The sequence below is a fragment of the Bactrocera neohumeralis genome, unplaced genomic scaffold (genome assembly GCF_024586455.1).
Source record: "Bactrocera neohumeralis isolate Rockhampton unplaced genomic scaffold, APGP_CSIRO_Bneo_wtdbg2-racon-allhic-juicebox.fasta_v2 cluster09, whole genome shotgun sequence".
NCBI lineage: Eukaryota > Metazoa > Arthropoda > Insecta > Diptera > Tephritidae > Bactrocera > Bactrocera neohumeralis.
In genome coordinates, this window is record NW_026089622.1 from 23520584 (window position 1) to 23542589 (window position 22006).

Consider the following 22006-nt stretch of genomic DNA (forward strand, 5'->3'; position numbering starts at 1 on the left):
ATGACAACTCAAGTTGAGGAAATCTCAAACGAGTACCTCAATTCACAATTGAGAAAATTTTGGGAGGTAGAAGGACTCCCTCCCATTTCAATTACAACACCTGAAGATCAGTATTGTGAAGACTTTTACAAAGCCACAACTACTCGATCAGATAATGGTCGGTATGTCGTACGACTACCAATAAAACAACAATTTCCAGACACACTCGCCTTAGGTCACTCTCGCACCTCTGCAATACAGCAGTTTCTAAGTATGGAGAAAAACCTACTTAGAAAAGGTGAGCTTAAACAAGATTATGATGGTGTCTTGGAAGAATACCTTCATTTAGATCACATGGAGGAAATAAGCCCATGTGAAAAAATCATAAAAGGCAAATATTACTCTTTCTACTTGCCACATCATGCAGTAGTAAAGCCTGAGAAGAAAACAACAAAAGTTCGAGTGGTCTTCAATGCATCACGATCCACGAGCTCAGGTAATTCCCTAAATGATATTCTATTTACGGGACCCACACTCCAACCAGATTTAATGCTCCTCATATTGAACTGGCGTATATACAAATACGTATTCAATGGGGATGTCGAAAAGATGTATCGACAAATACTGGTACATAAAGATGATCAAGATTTTCAGCGGATTATTTTCCGAAAATCTGCCAATAGTCCACTACGCGACTTTAAATTGAAAACAGTTACCTTTGGCGTAAACTGTGCCCCATATCTAGCCATTCGTACACTACACGAACTGGCAGAAGACACAAAGCCAGAATTTCCACTGGCAACACAAGTCTTAAAAACGCAAACGTATGTAGACGATATCCTGTCTGGAAGCCACAGTCTTCCACAAGCATACGAGACCTTATCACAGGTAATAAATGCCCTCAATACCGCAGGGTTTCCTTTAAAAAAGATTACAGCCAATCACCCAAATATTTTAAAAAATATTCCTAAAGACCATTTGTTGGATACTAATTTCCTTATATTTGAAAAGGAAAGTACAACAAAAACACTAGGCATCCAATGGAATGCGATATCGGACCAGTTTTCATACACGACTGAGTCCATATCCGCATTATCCGCTGTTACAAAACGCCAAATTCTCTCCTCGGTGGCAAAACTTTTTGACCCCGCAGGATGGCTTTCGCCAATTATGATACAAGCGAAAATCCTGATCCAAGAATTATGGCTAGACGGAACCGACTGGGACGAACAAGTGAAACCTCTTCGCTTAGAAAAATGGTCCCAGTTCGCTAATAATTTGAACGACATCTCGAAGATACAAATTCCACGGTGGGTAAACTATTCCCCCGAATACAAAGTGGAACTACACGGTTTCTGCGACGCCTCTGAAAAGGCATATTGTGCCATATTGCAACCACAAGCCACTTATTAGCGGCAAAAGCAAAAGTTGCGCCTCTAAAAACGATAAGTCTACCACGACTTGAACTCTGTGGCGCTCTGCTACTAGCAAAGCTAGCTTCAATGGTGCAGACCCACTTAAATATGGCGAAATACAGATTATATTTATGGTCCGATTCCGAGATAGTTCTAGCCTGGTTAGAAAAACCACCACATGCGTGGAAAACTTATATTTCTAACCGAACATCTGAAATACTTGACCTAGTAGGATCAGCCACTTGGCGTCACGTAGCCAGTGCTGACAATCCTGCTGATTTAGGTACAAGAGGATGCAAACCTCTGCATCTCGCCACCTCCACCCTCTGGTGGAATGGCCCCCGATGGTTAACAGAATCTCCCGATTCTTGGCCACAATCGCCCATGCGCAACATACTTGCCCCAGAAAGTCGTAAAATCGACACTTATCATGCAACACTGGATGACACTGACATCCTTGAACGATTTTCATCGTTCCCCCGAGCCCTCCGGGTAGTTGCCTATATGCTCAAGTTTTTAGAGCGGCTTAAACTTAAAGTTAAAGGAGCAACTTATCTCCATTGCGATAAATTGACGCACCAAGACTTACAAAAAGCAAAGGTCGCTCTTATCGCATCAACCCAAACGCGCTATTTCAGCCGCGATATAGAATTACTAAGAGAATCGAAACCTATCGATAAAAAGAGCTCACTCTTAGTCCTAAACCCATTTCTAGATACGAAGGGTTTACTTCGTGCGAATGGTCGGCTTGCTAATTCAAGCCTAACGTACAATGAACGCCACCCTATAATCATACCAGAGAGGTGTCCGTTTGCCACTTTATTTATTAGATATATCCACATACTAATGCTCCACGCCGAACATCGCCTCATGCAACATATGGTCCGCCAGGAGCTGTATATACCCCGACTGAAGCCCCAAATAAAAAAGTGCATTTTCATGTGCAAAATCTGCACTATGCATAAGCAGAAAATGCGATCGCAGATTATGGCAGCACTTCCACCTGAACGCTGCAATTTTGCTCTGCCTTTCACCACTACAGGTGTAGATTTTGCTGGGCCTTTTATGATAAAGGCATCCATGCTAAGGTCTCCTACCCTCATGAAAGGCTATGTGGCTGTTTTTGTCTGTTTCACGACAAAAGCAGTACACCTTGAGCTATGTACGAATCTGACGACGGAGGCTTTTCTGGCGGCTTTTGCTCGTTTCGTCGGACGACGAGGCTTTCCATCAAAAATCATGAGCGATAATGGTAAAACATTTATCGGAGCTCAAAGAGCTACAGAAAAACAATTTGTGGATTTCATGAAACAAGTCTCACCGGACATTGTACAAAAATATGCTCCCCAAGGTATCAATTGGCAGTTTATCCCCCCAAGCGCTCCACATATGGGTGGCTTATGGGAATCTGCCGTAAAAAGCTTCAAATCTCATTTTAAAAAGATAGCTGGCAACCATAAATTTAATTACGAAGAATTCACGACCCTCTTAATTAGAATTGAAGCCGTTCTTAACTCACGGCCTCTCGCTGCACTCTCGCAAGATCCCTCAGACTTTACTGCCCTCACACCAGGGCATTTTCTTAAAGGAGCGCCCATTCTGGCCACACCTGAGCCAGGCGTGGAGTCGCTTTCCTTATTAAATCGTTGGGAAAGAATAAAAATTCTCCATCATGACTTCAGTCGCCGATGGAAAGATGATTATTTAAAGGACCTCCACAGAAGGTACCGATGGAAAATCACAGAAAATGCGCCTAAGCTTGGAGATTGTGTCTTAATCAATGACGATTGTCTCCCCCCTACCGAATGGCGGCTTGGCCGCATAGAGAAGCTCTACTACGGCTCCGACGGTCATATTCGCGTAGTCGATCTCCGTACACAATCGGGAACGCTAACCAGACCGCTCGTTAAATTATGCTTTTTGCCAACCGCAGATAAAATCGCAACGTAACCGCAACTAAAAAACAAAGAAATTCAAAAAAAAAAAAAATAAAAAAATAAAACCAAAACCAAAAAGAAAAGAAAAAAAAACGGGTCGATCCACATGACGACTCATTCGTGCCACATCACGTGGTACCAGCACCCATATGATTATATACACAAATATATAATAATTAACCATACTATTTTCTTAACAGATGAATATGGACGCCGAGATGCCAATTGCGCCTACGCCCACTGTGCGTTCCGCCGTCACGGTTCCGCGCCCTAGAGCTACCCCAGTAGCAGCGCCGCGCACAACCATCGCTGCCGCACCTCCCCGAGAAACTCCATCGGCTCCGCGCAGTGACCCGCAAGCAATAGCTCCAGCGCAGCCACAGCGTCAATGCGTGCTGTGTCGACGACGACATCGGTTGCCACACTGTGGCATCTTCAAGGGGATGACACCTCAGCAACGCCAGCAGGTCGCCCAGGCCCACGGCCATTGTTTGAATTGTCTGGCGCCTACTCATCTAACGCGCGAATGCACCACCGGGTATCAATGCCAGGTGTGTATGGGTCACCATCACACGATGTTCCACCGCAGTACCGGACCCGTCGTCGAACGTCATCATGCCCCTCGCGGCCGTACTGCCAGCCGACGACTCCCGCGATCGCAACCGCGAAGGCAAGCCTTCCCTTCGGAGGAGTCCCGTGCCTGGCGCCATCATCACCATGCCACCCCGCATCGAAGGCGCCATCCTAGGCCGCAAGCGCGTCGTAAGACAGGTCTCAGCAACGTTGTTGCAACACTGCAACAACTTCAGAGGCTACTAGGCTAGATACTCGCCTAGGGGGGCCAGGATGTATAAATGAGCATCCTCCCCCGGACATCCACACATACACCACACTATCACACCACATCAACTCAACTTCACAACACTGACACGCACCGTCACCATACTCACCATCACAGCCTACAATCCACATTCCATCACACCAACCACCCACATCACACCAGCTGATTCCACACACAAAAGGAGAAAAAGGGAACCAAAAGGGGATCAGCGACTTCACTTCGTTTGCGACTTTCACAGCGACTTGAACGCCTGTGCGATACTTTTTTTCGGCCTCTTCGATCGGTGTGCATTCTTTTTCGCGAGTTATTCACTCCATGCTCGACCGGAGTTTTACGTCACGTTTTATATAAATTAACATACATACACTCTTTTATATTGTTCGCAAATCATTTTTAATAAACCCCATTGGGACATTGCCGATTTTATATAACCCTACGCGTGTGCATAGACACTAACCTTATTTTGTACGTAAAAGTGGTGGTGTAAAAGGTGAGTGCGGAGCAGTCTATTACATGGTCCTTCGAGCCATAAGGAACGGCACCTTGGAAAAAAAAAAAAAAAAAAAAAAAAAAAAAAAAAAAAAAAAAGTGACAACAAAATAACCGAGGCCGAGTGCAGTGGAAAAAAAAAAAAAAAAAAAAAAAAAAAAAAAAAGTTAAGTGAGTTATAGGAATACATATGTACATATACATATATAATATAAAGAAGAATTATTAAAATTAATTATTATTGTGCAACATATGCAAAAAAAAGAAATACATGTACATACATATGTATACATAAACAAAAAACTAACAAAGTGTATAAAAATTGAATAATAAATTTCAAAAAATATATAAATAAAAGTAAAGTGAAATAAGGCTTACCTACTGTGCAGTGAAGTGCATAACAATACAAACACAAAAGACTGTGAAAAATTTACGTTTAAAACAACAGATCAAATCAATTAAATCTAATTTCCACTAACAACATAAAACGGGCGCGAAACTCAATAAATACATATAAAACAACTTAAACTTAATACAAAATTAAACAAAAGAAAAGAGCAAAAAGTCAACAAGTTGGAACGCCGGCGGAGAATCGAAACATCACCCAAGGAAGCACACATTTTATAATTTAACCCCCAAAATCCCTGAGGAAAATCTGAGTGAGTGTATCTATTCCACTTTTGATTTTTATTATAATATGTATATATGTATGTAACTTGCACCAAGGGTCAAAATCATAGAACCGATATTAATTAAACCCGTTTAATGAAAACGGTTAGTAAAGGCTCTAAATTGGCGGCAAATTTAACTACCGATAGAAACGAATACGGTAAATAATATATACTATATACATATATGTATGTATATGTATGTATCCACAGTATACATATATATGTATATATATTTATATATATTTAACTAAAATAATTGTTTTTCCTTGCTTTTTTAACTTACCTTCGTGTATACAATACACACAGTTCACGGAAAAGATTCCGGTATTCATTTTCGAAATATTCTGGCAATACCGCTTCAGTTTATAAGCTGTGGAAGGCATAGGAATTGCATCCAAAACGTAAAAAAAGAAAAAAAAAAAAAAAAAAGAGGAAGCAAGAAGAATATAGCATAAAAGAAACATACATACATACATATATACATATCCTCAAGCGGATTAAACATAACGAAAGAAAACTAAATTTTTGTACATAGAGGTACATATATATATATATATGTATATATATATATCCGTATAAATATACCTACTTACAAGAATATAAACATACATACATTAGCGTTTTAGCGCATATTTCCAAACGCGAGTATACAGCCGCGAGCACATAAAAGCGAATTGTTTTATGTAGGTACTATACATATTGCCGTATATCTTCAAACGCTTGTATACCTACAAACATAGGATACAATTAAATAACACAAAAAAATTATAATAATAAATAGTATTGGTTGAAAATTAAATATTTCATACTAATTACCTTTGTACATACATACATACATGTATTGAAAGTCCAATTTGGCGTTTTCTTAGCATTTATCTTGTTCCTTGTCAAACAAGAACAAGCATATTTGCACATAGTTTATTTAACGCATACTATATGCACATAACATCCACACGTATGTACAAAGGTTATTGACCTAGTTTTCAGTGCGCACTGATACAAGGGCATACGGATAAAACCGTAAACAATAAAAAATATATATTTTTTCAAAAAAAGGAAGTAAATACAAACGCGACCAATAAAAGCGATAAACGCATTCTAAAATTCCTTTTCTGAAATAACAGCGCTTATTTATTGAAAAGAGCTTTCGGTTACACATATACTATATTTCACTAATTCAATTGTTCGGAAACAACAACTCTTATTTATTGAAAAGAGTTTTCCGGAATATCTCTATTATAATAAAATATATACATATATATATTTTATTAATTAAAATTTTCTGAATGAGCACTGATTCAAAAGAATCTAAAGCAGAATTCTTAAGAATTCCAAAAATGATTACTGATGACAAAAGTCCGTGTACACCTGCAGAAGCTACACGCTCGAAGCAAGGTGCTACAAAGCAAAAACGGGGGAGAGACATTTCCTTATATTAAATTCATTTCTGAGAGTGACAGCCTGATTAAATACTGCACTCGATTTGCATCTTCACCGATTCAGGACAACTCTGAATCGGTACTAGAAATAAAAAATAAATCTATTGACAATTTTTGGACACGCCTCCAAGCTGCATACGACGCAATAGTAGAAACTGATGATTCAGATCTACCTGAAAATTTTAAATCTTCGGCTTACGCCAAATACGAAAATGGCTTAGACCGCTATGAAGACACAAAAGCAATGATATCAGATCAATTAAAACTGATGAAGGCAATTGAACCTACTCCCCACAGTAGAGTAGAGTTACCACAATTGCAAGCCCAAGAGGCAAGTTCAGGCATTCATCTCAAAGTGCCAGCGTGTGATACGGAAATATTTCATGGAGGTTATGAACAATGGCCGTCCTTCCGGGACATGTTCACAGCCGTGTACATAAACCATCCAAAATTATCACAAGCGCAAAAATTGTATCACCTCCGGTACAAAACTAAAGGTCAAGCAGGCGTAATAGTCAAGCAGTTCGCATTGAATGACGATAATTTTAATTTAGCTTGGGAAGCTTTAAGACAAAGATACGAAAATGAAAGAATCTTAGTTGACAAGCAAGTAACGATACTTATGAACTTGCCTAAAATTCAAAGAGAAACCAGTGAAGAATTCATGAAACTAGAATCCACTGTTTCAAATTGTTTGTCGGTTCTATCGACACAAAATATTCCCACTCACAATTGGGATCCTATTCTGGTAAACATATGTACCGCCGCATTACCAGAAAAATCTTTACTTTTGTGGGAGCAATCGCTCTCATCAAGAAGAAAATGCCCAACGTGGCAGCAGATGAAAGATTTCTTAACTACCCAATACGAAATTGCGGAAAGGGTAGACAAAAAAGTAGTCAGAACTAAAAACGTTCAACAAGACCTAAATCGAAGCTTCAATAGACCCCAAGCCGGAAGCAACAATAATTTGAACAGAAGCTTTTACAAAACACAATCGTTCACATCTGAACAAAATAAATACACGTCATGCGAACTATGTTCTGGAGGGCATAAGTTAAAAGCTTGCGAGAAATTTAAAAAAATGAATGTCACTGAAAGGAACAACTTTGTCAGGTCAAAAAGACTCTGTACAAACTGCTTGTCCCACTCACACAATCTTAATACTTGCGAAAGCAAATTTAATTGCGTATATTGCCACAAAAGGCATCATTCTATGTTACATCTCAATAACTTTCCCAACACTTCTCATAGCAGCGCTTTTTCAAAAAAAGCCACGGGTTTAGTTGCAACAGCAACTCCCGAAACAAAACCTCAAGAAAATTGCCAAGAGACACCATGTTGTTCAAAGGCATTAAAAACTCAAACGCTACACAGCGAAAATCATAGTAGAGTACTACTACCCACAGCAGTTGTCTCCATCGAACATCGAGGAGAACTGTTCAAACTAAGAGCCCTAATAGACCAAGGATCGCAGCGATCATTCATAGCGTCTAGGGCACAAAATAGGCTAAAACTGCCAACAAAACATGCCAACTATGAAATTACGGGAATGGGCGGAAGAGTAGTACAAAACTCAAGTAAAATCTGCCCCATTACCCTAATTTCCCCCAAAGCGGATAAGCGCATTCAAGCAAATGCTATTGTCTTACCGCAACTAACAAACATGCTTCCAAGCTATCAAATAAATAGCAAGCATTGGGATAAAATTTCACACCTGACACTGGCAGATCCCAACTGCAACACGCCAGCTCAGATAGACATCCTAATAGGCAGCGACCTTATACCGCAAATCATATTAGAAGGTGTTGAAAAAATTTCGGAAACACTACTGGCGCAAAATACCATTTTCGGATGGGTCCTAAGTGGACTAGTTGCGGAACCAGTCACAGCCATGACAACTCAAGTTGAGGAAATCTCAAACGAGTACCTCAATTCACAATTGAGAAAATTTTGGGAGGTAGAAGAACACCCCCCCATTCCAATTACAACACCTGAAGATCAGTATTGTGAAGACTTTTACAAAGCCACAACTACTCGATCAGATAATGGTCGGTATGTCGTACGACTACCAATAAAACAACAATTTCCAGACACACTCGCCTTAGGTCACTCTCGGACCTCTGCAATACAGCAGTTTCTAAGTATGGAGAAAAACCTTCTTAAAAAAGGTGAGCTTAAACAAGTTTATGATGGGGTCGTGGAAGAATACCTTCAGTTAGATCACATGGAGGAAGTAAGCCCATGTGAAAAAATCATAAGAGGCAAATATTACTCTTTCTACTTGCCACATCATGCAGTAGTAAAGCCTGAGAAGAAAACAACAAAAGTTCGAGTTGTCTTCAATGCATCACGATCCACGAGCTCGGGTAATTCCCTAAATGATATTCTATTTACGGGACCCACACTCCAACCAGATTTAATGCTCCTCATATTGAACTGGCGTATATACAAATACGTATTCAATGGGGATGTCGAAAAGATGTATCGACAAATACTGGTTCATAAAGATGATCAAGATTTTCAGCGGATTATTTTCCGAAAATCTGCCAATAGTCCACTACGCGACTTTAAATTGAAAACAGTTACCTTTGGCGTAAACTGTGCCCCATATCTAGCCATTCGTACACTACACGAACTGGCAGAAGACACAAAGCCAGAATTTCCACTGGCAACACAAGTCTTAAAAACGCAAACGTATGTAGACGATATCCTGTCTGGAAGCCACAGTCTTCCACAAGCATACGAGACCTTATCACAGGTAATAAATGCCCTCAATACCGCAGGGTTTCCTTTAAAAAAGATTACAGCCAATCACCCAAATATTTTAAAAAATATTCCTAAAGATCATTTGTTGGATACTAATTTCCTTATATTTGAAAAGGAAAGTACAACAAAAACACTAGGCATCCAATGGAATGCGATATCGGACCAGTTTTCATACACGACTGAGTCCATATCCGCATTATCCGCTGTTACAAAACGCCAAAATTCTCTCCTCGGTGGCAAAACTTTTTGACCCCGCAGGATGGCTTTCGCCAATTATGATACAAGCGAAAATTCTGATCCAAGAATTATGGCTAGACGGAACCGACTGGGACGAACAAGTGAAACCTATTCGGTTAGAAAGATGGTCCCAGTTCGCTAATAACTTGAACGACATCTCGAAGATACAAATTCCACGGTGGGTAAACTATTCCCCCGAATACAAAGTGGAACTACACGGTTTCTGCGAAAAAGGCATATTGTGCCACAATGTGCGCACACAAAACGATTTGCCACAAGCCACTTGCTGGCGGCAAAAGCAAAAGTCGCACCTCTAAAAACCATAAGTCTAACGACTTGAACTCTGTGGCGCTCTGCTACTAGAAAGCCCACTTCAAAGACCCACTTAAATATGGCGAAATACAGATTATATTTATGGTCCGATTCCGAGATAGTTCTAGCCTGGTTAGAAAAACCACCACATGCGTGGAAAACTTATATTTCTAACCGAACATCTGAAATACTTGACCTAGTAGGATCAGCCACTTGGCGTCACGTAGCCAGTGCTGACAATCCTGCTGATTTAGGTACAAGAGGATGCAAACCTCTGCATCTTGCCACCTCCACCCTCTGGTGGAATGGCCCCCGATGGTTAACAGAATCTCCCGATTCTTGGCCACAATCGCCCATGCGCAACATACTTGCCCCAGAAAGTCGTAAAATCGACACTTATCATGCAACACTGGATGACACTGACATCCTTGAACGATTTTCATCGTTCCCCCGAGCCCTCCGGGTAGTTGCCTATATGCTCAAGTTTTTAGAGCGGCTCAAACTTAAAGTTAAAGGAGCAACTTATCTCCATTGCGATAAATTGACGCACCAAGACTTACAAAAAGCAAAGGTCGCTCTTATCGCATCAACCCAAACGCGCTACTTCAGCCGCGATATAGAATTACTAAGAGAATCGAAGCCTATTGATAAAAAGAGCTCACTCTTAGTTCTAAACCCATTTCTAGATACGAAGGGTTTACTTCGTGCGAATGGTCGGCTTGCTAATTCAAGCCTAACGTACAATGAACGCCACCCTATAATCATACCAGAGAGGTGTCCGTTTGCCACTTTATTTATTAGATATATCCACATACTAATGCTCCACGCCGAACATCGCCTCATGCAACATATGGTCCGCCAAGAGTTGTATATACCCCGACTTAAGTCCCAAATAAAAAAGTGCATTTTCATTTGCAAAATCTGCACTATGCATAAGCAGAAAATGCGATCGCAGATTATGGCAGCACTTCCACCTGAACGCTGCAATTTTGCTCTGCCTTTCACCACTACAGGTGTAGATTTTGCTGGGCCTTTTATGATAAAGGCAACCATGCTAAGGTCTCCTACCCTCATGAAAGGCTATGTGGCTGTTTTTGTCTGTTTCACGACAAAAGCAGTACACCTTGAGCTATGTACGAATCTGACGACGGAGGCTTTTCTTGCGGCTTTTGCTCGTTTCGTCGGACGACGAGGCTTTCCATCAAAAATCATGAGCGATAATGGTAAAACATTTATCGGAGCTCAAAGAGCTACAGTTTGTGGACTTCACAAAACAAGTCTCACCGGACATTGTCCAAAAATATGCTCCGCAAGGTATCAATTGGCATTTCATCCCCCCAAGCGCCCCTCATATGGGCGGCTTATGGAAATCAGCTGTAAAAAGCTTCAAATCTCATTTTAAAAAGATAGCTGGCAACCACAAATTTAATTATGAAGAATTCACGACACTCTTAACTAGAATTGAAGCCGTTCTTAACTCACGGCCTCTCGCTGCACTCTCGCAAGATCCCTCAGATTTTACTGCCCTCACGCCAGGGCATTTTCTTAAAGGAGCGCCCATTCTGGCCACACCTGAGCCAGGCGTGGAGTCGCTTTCCTTATTAAACCGTTGGGAAAGAATTAAAATTCTCCATCATGACTTCAGTCGCCGATGGAAAGATGATTATTTAAAGGACCTCCACAGAAGGTACCGATGGAAAATCACAGAAAATGCGCCTAAGCTTGGAGATTGTGTCTTAATCAATGACGATTGTCTCCCCCCTACCGAATGGCGGCTTGGCCGCATAGAGAAGCTCTACTACGGCTCCGACGGTCATATTCGCATAGTCGATCTCCATACACAGTCGGAAACGCTAACCAGACCGCTCGTTAAATTATGCTTTTTGCCAACCGCAGATAAAATCGAAACGTAACCGCAACTAATAAACAAGAAATTAACAAAAAAATATAATAATAAACTCATCCACTATAAATAAATACCCACCAAAACCAAAACCAAAAAAAAAACGGGTCGATCCACATGACGACTCATTCGTGCCACATCACGTGGTACCAGCACCCATATGATTATATACACAAATATATAATAATTAACCATACTATTTTCTTAACAGATGAATATGGACGCCGAGATGCCAATTGCGCCTACGCCCACTGTGCGTTCCGCCGTCACGGTTCCGCGCCCTAGAGCTACCCCAGTAGCAGCGCCGCGCACAACCATCGCTGCCGCACCTCCCCGAGAAACTCCATCGGCTCCGCGCAGTGAGCCGCAAAAAATAGCTCCAGAGCAGCCACAGCGTCAATGCGTGCTGTGTCGACGACGACATCGGTTGCCACACTGTGGCATCTTCAAGGGGATGACACCTCAGCAACGCCAGCAGGTCGCCCAGGCCCACGGCCATTGTTTGAATTGTCTGGCGCCTACTCATCTAACGCGCGAATGCACCACCGGGTATCAATGCCAGGTGTGTATGGGTCACCATCACACGATGTTCCACCGCAGTACCGGACCCGTCGTCGAACGTCATCATGCCCCTCGCGGCCGTACTGCCAGCCGAAGTCCCGCGACCGTAACCGCGAAGGCAAGCCTTCCCTTCGGAGGAGTCCTGCGCCTGGCGCCATCATCACCATGCCACCCCGCATCGGAGGCGCCATCCTAGGCCGCAAGCCCGTCGTAAGACAGGCCTCAGCAACGTTGTTGCAACACTGCAACAACTTCAGAGGCTACTAGGCTAAATACTCGCCTAGGGGGGCCAGGATGTATAAATGAGCATCCTCCCCCGGACATCCACACATACACCACACTATCACACCACATCAACTCAACTTCACAACACTGACACGCACCGTCACCATACTCACCTCACCAATCATCAGAGCTTACAATCCACATTCCACTACACACCAACCAACCACATCACACCAGCTGATTCCACACACAAAGGGAAAAAAAGGAACCAAAAGGAGATCAGCTTCTTACTTCGCTTTCGACCTTTACAGCGACCTGCACGCGTGTGCGAACATCTCGAACGAGCGGATATCCCTCCTCCAGTTTTCGGCAGTTCATAGTTTTTCGGCAGTTCATAGTTTTCGGCAGTTCATAGTGTCGGAGTTATAAACATTTTTTACCTATTTTATAACCTTAACATTAAAATTGTACACAGATCCTGATAATACATACATATACATATACACGCGTATACCCATTTTAAAACAATTCGCCATTTTCATGTTTTACAAAACATATTTTGTGGTGATCGTGAAGGTGAGTGCGTGCGAAAATAAAAAAAAGGAATTTGCAAATAAGAAACATAATAAACGTAACACTTGAAAGCGACATTTTGAAAATAATGCAAGAGAACCTACCGAAAAAAGGATTAATCGTAACTTACTGCCCAGATGACAAATTACTTCTACAAATTCAAGAGTTACATATAAAATTTTTCGCAAATAATGCAAATCTGGAAATAATAAAATCAAATATAATTTTAAAAGATGTAACAGATAAAGGAGAACTTTTAACATTGATAGAAGAGAAACACCTGGAAAATAATCACAGGGGAATATATGAAATATTTGAGGAAATAAAAAAACACACTACTACCCCAAGTTACAAAAAGAAATACAGAAATATATCAATAATTGTGAAGTATGCAATAAAGCGAAGTTCGACAGAAAGCCTCAAACATAGTTTAAATATTACGGAAACTCCTAAAAAACATAATGAAATTGTTCATTTTGATATTTGGTACCCACAAAGAGGCATAATGTACCTCACAAGCATCGATAAATTAACAAAATACGCAACAGCCAAATCTTAAAAGACAGAACTTGGATATCAATTGTAAATGCCATAAAAGAAAGAATTCAATATTTAGGCAAACCGGAAACTTTAGTAACATACAATGAATTAGATTCAGTACCAATAAAACAATTCTTAAAAGATAATAAAATAAACCTACACCTAACGACCACTTATAATAAAACAGGAAACGCAGATGTTGAAAGATTTCACTTAACTTTGATTGAACACCTAAGACTTTTTAATGCTGATGCAAATAACAACGACAATTTGAAAGAGAAAGTATTCAAAGCAATAACCGCTTATAATAATTCATTTCATAAATAACTTACTTTCCGAACAAGAACTAAACAAACTCGCAGAAAAATTACAAAAGCAAAAAGAAAATATAATAAATAATATCAATTAAAAAGAAAATAGAGTGAACATACAAGATTTTCAGAATAAATATATAAAGAATCATAGTTAACTCAGCACAGCCAAGATACAAGGGAGTAAACAAGGGAAATCACTTAATATCTAAAGATTCAAAGTTTAAAAAAGTGTACAAAACTCAAGTTAAACGAAAATTTAAATTTCAAGATTAAAGATAGGGAAAACATATTACAACATCCAGAAGTAATAGAGAATAATAACCATAATATAATAGGAGCGGTAAATCAACAAATATACATATGACAACTTCAAAAATACAAAAAAAAACAACCATAGAAGACGATAAAGCAGAAATACTAAAAAACTTTGAAAAAATAAACAAATCAAAGAAAAATAATATGACAAAAGCAATTTTTGTTGCATAAAAAAAAGAAAATATAAACCAATTTTGTACGAAAGATTAATATTAAATAAAATTTTTTTATTTTTAATTTTCACGTAAAATTAATACAGAAAAAAAATTGTAAGAAAAATGAATATAGTTATTCAATGGAGACCATTGAATCTAGGGGTGGATTAGTCACATATTGACATACACTCCCTAGTTAACGACATAGCCTCGCTCCGGGTTACACACACTCACATACACCTTATCTCCTAATATACATTCCGAACAAAGGCGAACTATGTATGTAAACCGATAGAACTCGCTTTGACATGCACTATCAGTCGAACAATAGAAATGAACATGCATTATCTAGAAAGGCATTCTCAACATGTAAACAACAAACATCTGGCAATGGAATAATCCACTGCGATAACCAACTCCGCATCTCAAGTAATAGCAAGATAGCAGATATCGAATTACGACAAAGAAGTCGCATGCAGATAACAGCAGCCGCATTTCATTAGTATAAATAGCTGTAAGATCTTATATTAAAATTCAGTTCTTAAGAATATCAATAAAGGCACGCATTTCGGCGTATAAATAAAATTGTTTAAATTCTTGAACTCATATCGTGTAAACGATATTAACTGGGGGCTCAACCAGTCTGTAAGCCATCTCTATCCATTGAGTAAAACGATAGAAAAAATTCCACGGGAAGTAGGACTTCCAGCACTAGATCTTTGAAAAAGGTGCTTAAAATTGAACAAAGATAAAATTAATATTCCTGCAAAATCTGGAAAAGAATAACGGATAAGTCTTGATATATAGTTAAAACAGTCAAGCAACGTTATATCAACGGATATCCCAACACGCTAGAATCTCAAAAAAGGAGACAAAAGCCGTTCAGTTTGCGTCGTCCCCTATTGAACACCGACGTTAAGATGACAACACAAGAAATCGCAAGCTTGAGAGCACAAATCGCTGCTCTGACCACAACGTTCACTGAAACCCAACAAAGATTGAATTCGTTGGAAACCCACGCAACACCTAACGTCACAGTCACAAACCAATACCAGGACTGTACACCAAACATCACAGATGAATCACAAATAAACTTAGAAATATTCAAAACCTTACCAGTCTTCACAGGCGATATGAACCATTATAGCTCATGGAGAAAACGCGCCTGGACGCACATGGAAAACATCAAGAATTACGCTACTACACCCATGTACTACACGGCACTCTCGATTGTACATTCCAAAATTCAAGGAGAGGCGGCCGATATTTTAATAAACCACAACACCAAATTCAACTTTTATTCCATAATAAACCGTCTCGATTATACTTATGCGGACCAGAGACCTCTGTATGTTTTGCTCGAAGGAATGAAAAGAATAAAGCAAGGAAAAAGGACTCTGGCAGAGTTCCATTCCGAAGTCAGCAAGTCACTTAATCTTGCACTCACTAAAGTTGAGATGGATAATCATGGACCAGGAAATCCATCAGCTATGATTGAATATGCAAACCAGGAAGCTGTGAGGACATTCATTCTCGGTCTGAACAGCAAATATACCTGCGGCACCCTCTACAGTCACAATCCGAAGGACTTAGAAACCGCTTACGCTATCGCGAGTACGATATACCACGATAATATAAACTCACAATTCGACGTTCCGCAATACAATCAGCAGAGACAATATAATACATCACAGTACCAAAACTCAAGCAGAAGACATTACGAGGAGCCACAAAGGTACAAACCTAACGTACAGGTGCAATACAATCAGACAGCACCCCGGCAACAGCATCAACCAATGGACGTAGATTCATCACAACAATACACGAGATCCGCAAATCCCAATAGGGATCATTCCAAACCACAACAAAACAGCTATAACCGCCAATTACAAGGGCTACCTCCAAATAATCAATTTCGCGGTAACCCTCAAAAAAGAGAACGAAATCCTTCATCTCATAATTCCCACGTACAACAGAAATGTCAACGTGTAAACCAGACACGCGACGAAGAACTACAATCGCTTACACCAGAATACGAGAACGATGATTACGAAACAGGCAGCGCTTTTTTAGGCGCATGAACGATTTGCCGTGTCTGCAACGCCACTGCAGGGATACAGGCAAACTTATTAACATCCTGATTGATACTGGAGCAACAAACAACTATATAAGTACAAAATGTAACTTAGGTAAGTCTATTCAAATTAAACCTGTAAAAGTGAAAACTCTTCATGGTTACTCAATAACCAAATCAAAAAAATAATTACATTGTTAGAACATAATCTCACATTTTTTGAAACTGATGCATTAAAAGAATTCGATATGCTTCTGGGTGAACAGGGTCTTAGGAAAATTAAAGCAGAAATCAACCTTTTCGAGTACACGCTCAGTTATAAATATAGGGCCAAGAAAGAAAGTGAATCTGTGCAAAAAATAAATTATACGGTTAATAGTGAAAAATATAGAGCAGAAATCGAAGAAATTATGCAAAGAAATGAAGACACAAATGAAGTGCTACCATATACTACCACGGTACAAGCTACCATTAGAACGAAATCCGAAGATCCTATTTGGACCAAGCAATATCCGTACCCTATGTCGGATAGCGATTTTATTAACAAAGAAATTAACAAACTTTTAGAAAATGAAATAATTCAACCCAGCAAAAGTCCGTATAACTCTCCCATTTGGACAGTCGCAAAAAAAGGTACCGATGAACAAGGGAAACCTAAGCGCAGAATGGTCGTAGACTTTCAGAAACTTAACAATCAAACTGTTACAGATAGATACCCCATACCTGATGTGGCTATGACCATACAAAATTTAGGAAACGCAAAAGTATTTTCAACTCTAGACTTAGAGTCTGGTTTCCATCAGATCCTTATTAATAAATCAGACAGGGAAAAAACGGCTTTTAGTGTAAATGGAGCTAAATACGAATTTCTTCGTATGCCATTCGGCCTGAAAAACGCCCCATCTATTTTTCAAAGATGCGTGGATGATATCCTTAGACCATATATCGGGAAGTTCGCGTACGTCTATATAGACGATGTTCTCATTTATTCTTCCTCTCCTGAAGAACATATCGAACACATCCGCATAATCATAAATGCCCTTCACCAGGCCAATATGAAAATCTCTAACGAAAAATCTCACTTTTTCAAAGACTCTGTTGAATACTTAGGGCATATAATTAAATACAGCAAGATTACAGTCGACCCAACAAAAATACAGACTATTAAAAATTTCCCTATTCCTACAACACTGAAGGAACTCAGATCCTTCCTAGGTCTCGCAAGTTACTATAGAAAATTTATAAAGAATTTTGCAGCCATCGTCAAACCACTGACTACGTTCCTCAGAGGAGAGAACGGTGGCATATCAAAGAATCAAAGTGCAAAAATAAAAATCACTTTAGACGAACCTGCACTAAAAGCACTGAACATAATAAAAGAAGAACTACAAGCCCAGGTCGAACTCTTCCAACCAAATTTTAACAAACCTTTCGAATTAACCACAGATGCTAGCAATTACGCTATAGGAGCCGTATTATCCCAAAACCAAAAACCCATATCATTTATTTCACGAACGCTCAGTGAAACAGAACAGAATTACTCCACAAATGAGAAAGAGTTACTCGCAATTGTATGGTCACTACAGAAACTACGCAACTACTTGTATGGTATAGCAGATTTAACAATATACACCGACCATCAATCTCTAATATTCTCCATATCAGAAAAAAACCCCAATACAAAATTAAAAAGATGGAAAAATTTCATTGAAGAATATGGTGCAAAAATCGTTTACAAACCCGGACATCAGAACGTGGTCGCTGATGCCCTTTCTCGTCAGCAAATAAACAACACTTTAAATTCTGATGACTCCCAACATTCAGCACAAAGCTCACCAACACAAAGACTCAAACGAGTAAAAAAACCAGTAAACTCCTTTAGAAACCAAATTATTGTAAAACGGTCAGATCAGAACCCCATCGAAATATTCTCACAAAACATATTTTCTAACAGCCGACACACGATCTTTTTTAATACGAAAACTGTATTACTAGATAGACTAAAAATGTAATTAGACCAAAGATAACTAATGCTATACAAATAGACGAGCAAATGTTATTTTACGTCGAAAATGACATTATCAACACATTTCCAACTGTATCGATTGTACTAGCGCAAAAATTGGTGGACGATATTACCGAAACCGAACAACAAGAACAGATCATACAAGACACACACAGACGTGCTCACAGAAACTACAAAAACAACGCACAGGAAATCTCGCTCAGATACTACTGGCCAAACATACGTGACGCTTGTAAAAAAGAAGTACAAAACTGCGAAATCTGCCTCACAAACAAGTATGAACGCCGACCAAATAAACAACCAATAGGATCAGCACCGATACCGAACAAAGTAGGCGAATACATACACTTAGACTTATTTTTTATGAGCAACAATATGTACATTAGTTCAACCGACAAATATTCCAAATTCTGCCATTTGAGACAAATACCATCAAAGAAAGACACATACAAATATGTTGACGAGATACTGTCACAAATATACCCAAACGCAAAGTTTGTAATGACTGATAACGAGTCAACATTTACTGGCATATGTGCACAACAAATATACAAGCGATTACAAATAACGCATACCAAAACTCCAGCCTATCATTCGACAACAAACGGTCAAGTTGAAAGAACGCATAGCACAATTATCGAACTCACAAAAGTATTAGCGCATCAACACAGTTCGGCTCCTGACGATCAGATATTTGAAGCAGTCCGACAGTACAACAAAACAATCCATTCGGTAACCAACCACAAACCCGAGGACGTGTTTTTTAATCAAAGGGAATATCCTGGCATCAAAGAGCGTCTTCAACAAAACCAACAGAGAGTTTTGCGATACCATAACCGTAATCGGAAACAGCTCAAATACAAAGAAGGAGAGGTAATATATTCAAAAACGCATAGACGAAACAAAAACGGAAAAAAATACGTGAAACACATACTAAAAAAAGACAACGGAGAAACAATAACGACCAATAAAAAAGTAATTATCCATAAAGACAATATCAGAGCAAAAGCATGTACGGAATAGTATTTACCTTACTTTTCTCTATCGCACTTTGCGACAATATTATAGATTTAAGCCATAGGAAATATGTACTAGTAGAAACTGATCCTGTTTACATTTATCAGGATACAGCTTTCTTGTATCACATATCCAATCTCTCAAAAATATTGGCGCCATACGAAAGTATAATGAAATCATCATTCAATCTAGAAGACCAACCCCAAACTCAAATTTTAGTAAACAAAATCGAAACTCTGAAAACTCAACTCATTCCCAATATTTATAGATCCAAAAGATCACTTAACTTTCTTGGTTCCATGTTAAAATTCATCACGGGCACACCAGACCACGATGACCTTGTGGAAATAAAAACTTCACTTAATTTGCTAATAGAGAACAATAATAAGCAAAAATTAATTAATTCACAGTTCGAAAGAATACTCGAAAGCCTTGATCCCAAAGCAATAACCGAAAACATTGTTATATCAGAAGTTTATAATGAACTCAAATCAATAACTAACACTATAAATTTTGCAAAAACTAATAATTTCTATTCTGGCAAATTAAATTTGAAAGACGTGTACGATTTAATAAACCATGAAAAGTTAGATCTTCCAATAATTAATATATTAGAATATGCCGACATTCATATATGTTACCTACAACAAGCAATTATAACAATATACAAATATCCTATCCTTGAAACTAAATGTAGCTTATTTAATGTATATCCTTTAGCATATAAGCATGGTAAAATTAATTTAGATCCTAAGATCGCAAAGTGTAACGATTATCAAAGAATATCTAAATGTAGAAATTATATGGGTAACTTTATTTGTAAATCAGAACCCGCTGACAATTGTACTATAAAAATATTAGAAGACAAAACAGCACAATGCGAAACAACCCACGAAAATAATGCTAAACTTCGCATCCTAGAGAATGGATACATTTTGACAGATTACCAGCATACTTGGAACAACATGCATATATCAGGCCCTAAATTGATACACTTCAATGAATCCACGAACATCGATAACATGACATATTACAATCATCAAAGACAACTCAGAGAAATAATACACAATCAACACAACGAAAAACTTGAAGTACTCCGTATCCTTTCTTCAAACTCAATATACAAATTCAGCAATATCCAAACACTCTCAACATTTTTGATACCTATTGTAGAAAATCCAGTACATTTTACGTTCTTCATCATAATAGGATTCCTTACTTTAGTAGTCACCACTTACGGTATGGTACACCTCTGCCGATATCGCGTAAATAGAAGAATGCTTCACAGACAAAGGCAAATTGACGAAATATACGAAGTCGAATTGAATCGTCTTCAACAACAACAATCTGTAGCAGCATAGCGAGGACGCTCCGTTTTAAGAAGGAGGGGAGTTAACGACATAGCCTCGCTCCGGGTCACACACACTCACATACACCTTATCTCCTAATATACATTCCGAACAAAGGCGAACTATGTATGTAAACCGATAGAACTCGCTTTGACATGCACTATCAGTCGAACAATAGAAATGAACATGCATTATCTAGAAAGGCATTCTCAACATGTAAACAACAAACATCTGGCAATGGAATAATCCACTGCGATAACCAACTCCGCATCTCAAGTAATAGCAAGATAGCAGATATCGAATTACGACAAAGAAGTCGCATGCAGATAACAGCAGCCGCATTTCATTAGTATAAATAGCTGTAAGATCTTATATTAAAATTCAGTTCTTAAGAATATCAATAAAGGCACGCATTTCGGCGTATAAATAAAATTGTTTAAATTCTTGAACTCATATCGTGTAAACGATATTAACTCCCTAGAAAAAATAATAAATAAACAATAGAAGCTTGAGTTCTTTATTGCACAAAACTATATGTGTGTGGTGTTGTGGCATGCGCAAGCTCGCCATGATGACGCCTACCCTGTGGAATGTATTAGCCATTGTGGAATTTATAGGTCGGACAGTAAAGCTGTTTACCTAGGTGTGAAAGGCTTGCTGTACTTTTGAATTTCTATTCCGCTAATAGCATTCGTGGTAAAAAGTTGAGATATAAGCATGGTGAAAAGTTGAGTCATATACATATTTGTATATGATAGTTCATATTGCTGCGGTAAAGCAAAATACGAGCTGGCTGCGCATGCGAGAGAAGACTACATGCGTGGAGAATAATTGTAGTAGAAAATGTCATATTGATGAGAGAGAA

General features: G+C 39.0%; 2 protein-coding genes across 2 annotated transcripts; both read left to right on the top strand.

Moving 5' to 3' along the window:
• Positions 1-1408: 1408 nt before the first annotated feature.
• Positions 1409-4620, top strand: LOC126764050 (uncharacterized). The gene is made up of 2 exons (XM_050481789.1): positions 1409-3961; positions 4502-4620. The coding sequence occupies exon 1, from the start codon at positions 1482-1484 to the stop codon at positions 3342-3344; it is 1863 nt and encodes a 620-aa protein (XP_050337746.1). The 5' UTR covers positions 1409-1481; the 3' UTR covers positions 3345-3961; positions 4502-4620.
• Positions 4621-16247: 11627 nt separating this feature from the next.
• On the top strand, positions 16248-21573 carry LOC126764178 (uncharacterized). Its single transcript, XM_050481971.1, has 2 exons — positions 16248-16864; positions 20621-21573. Exons 1-2 carry the CDS (start codon positions 16753-16755, stop codon positions 21151-21153), a joined length of 645 nt encoding a protein of 214 aa, XP_050337928.1. The 5' UTR covers positions 16248-16752; the 3' UTR covers positions 21154-21573.
• Positions 21574-22006: the final 433 nt, after the last annotated feature.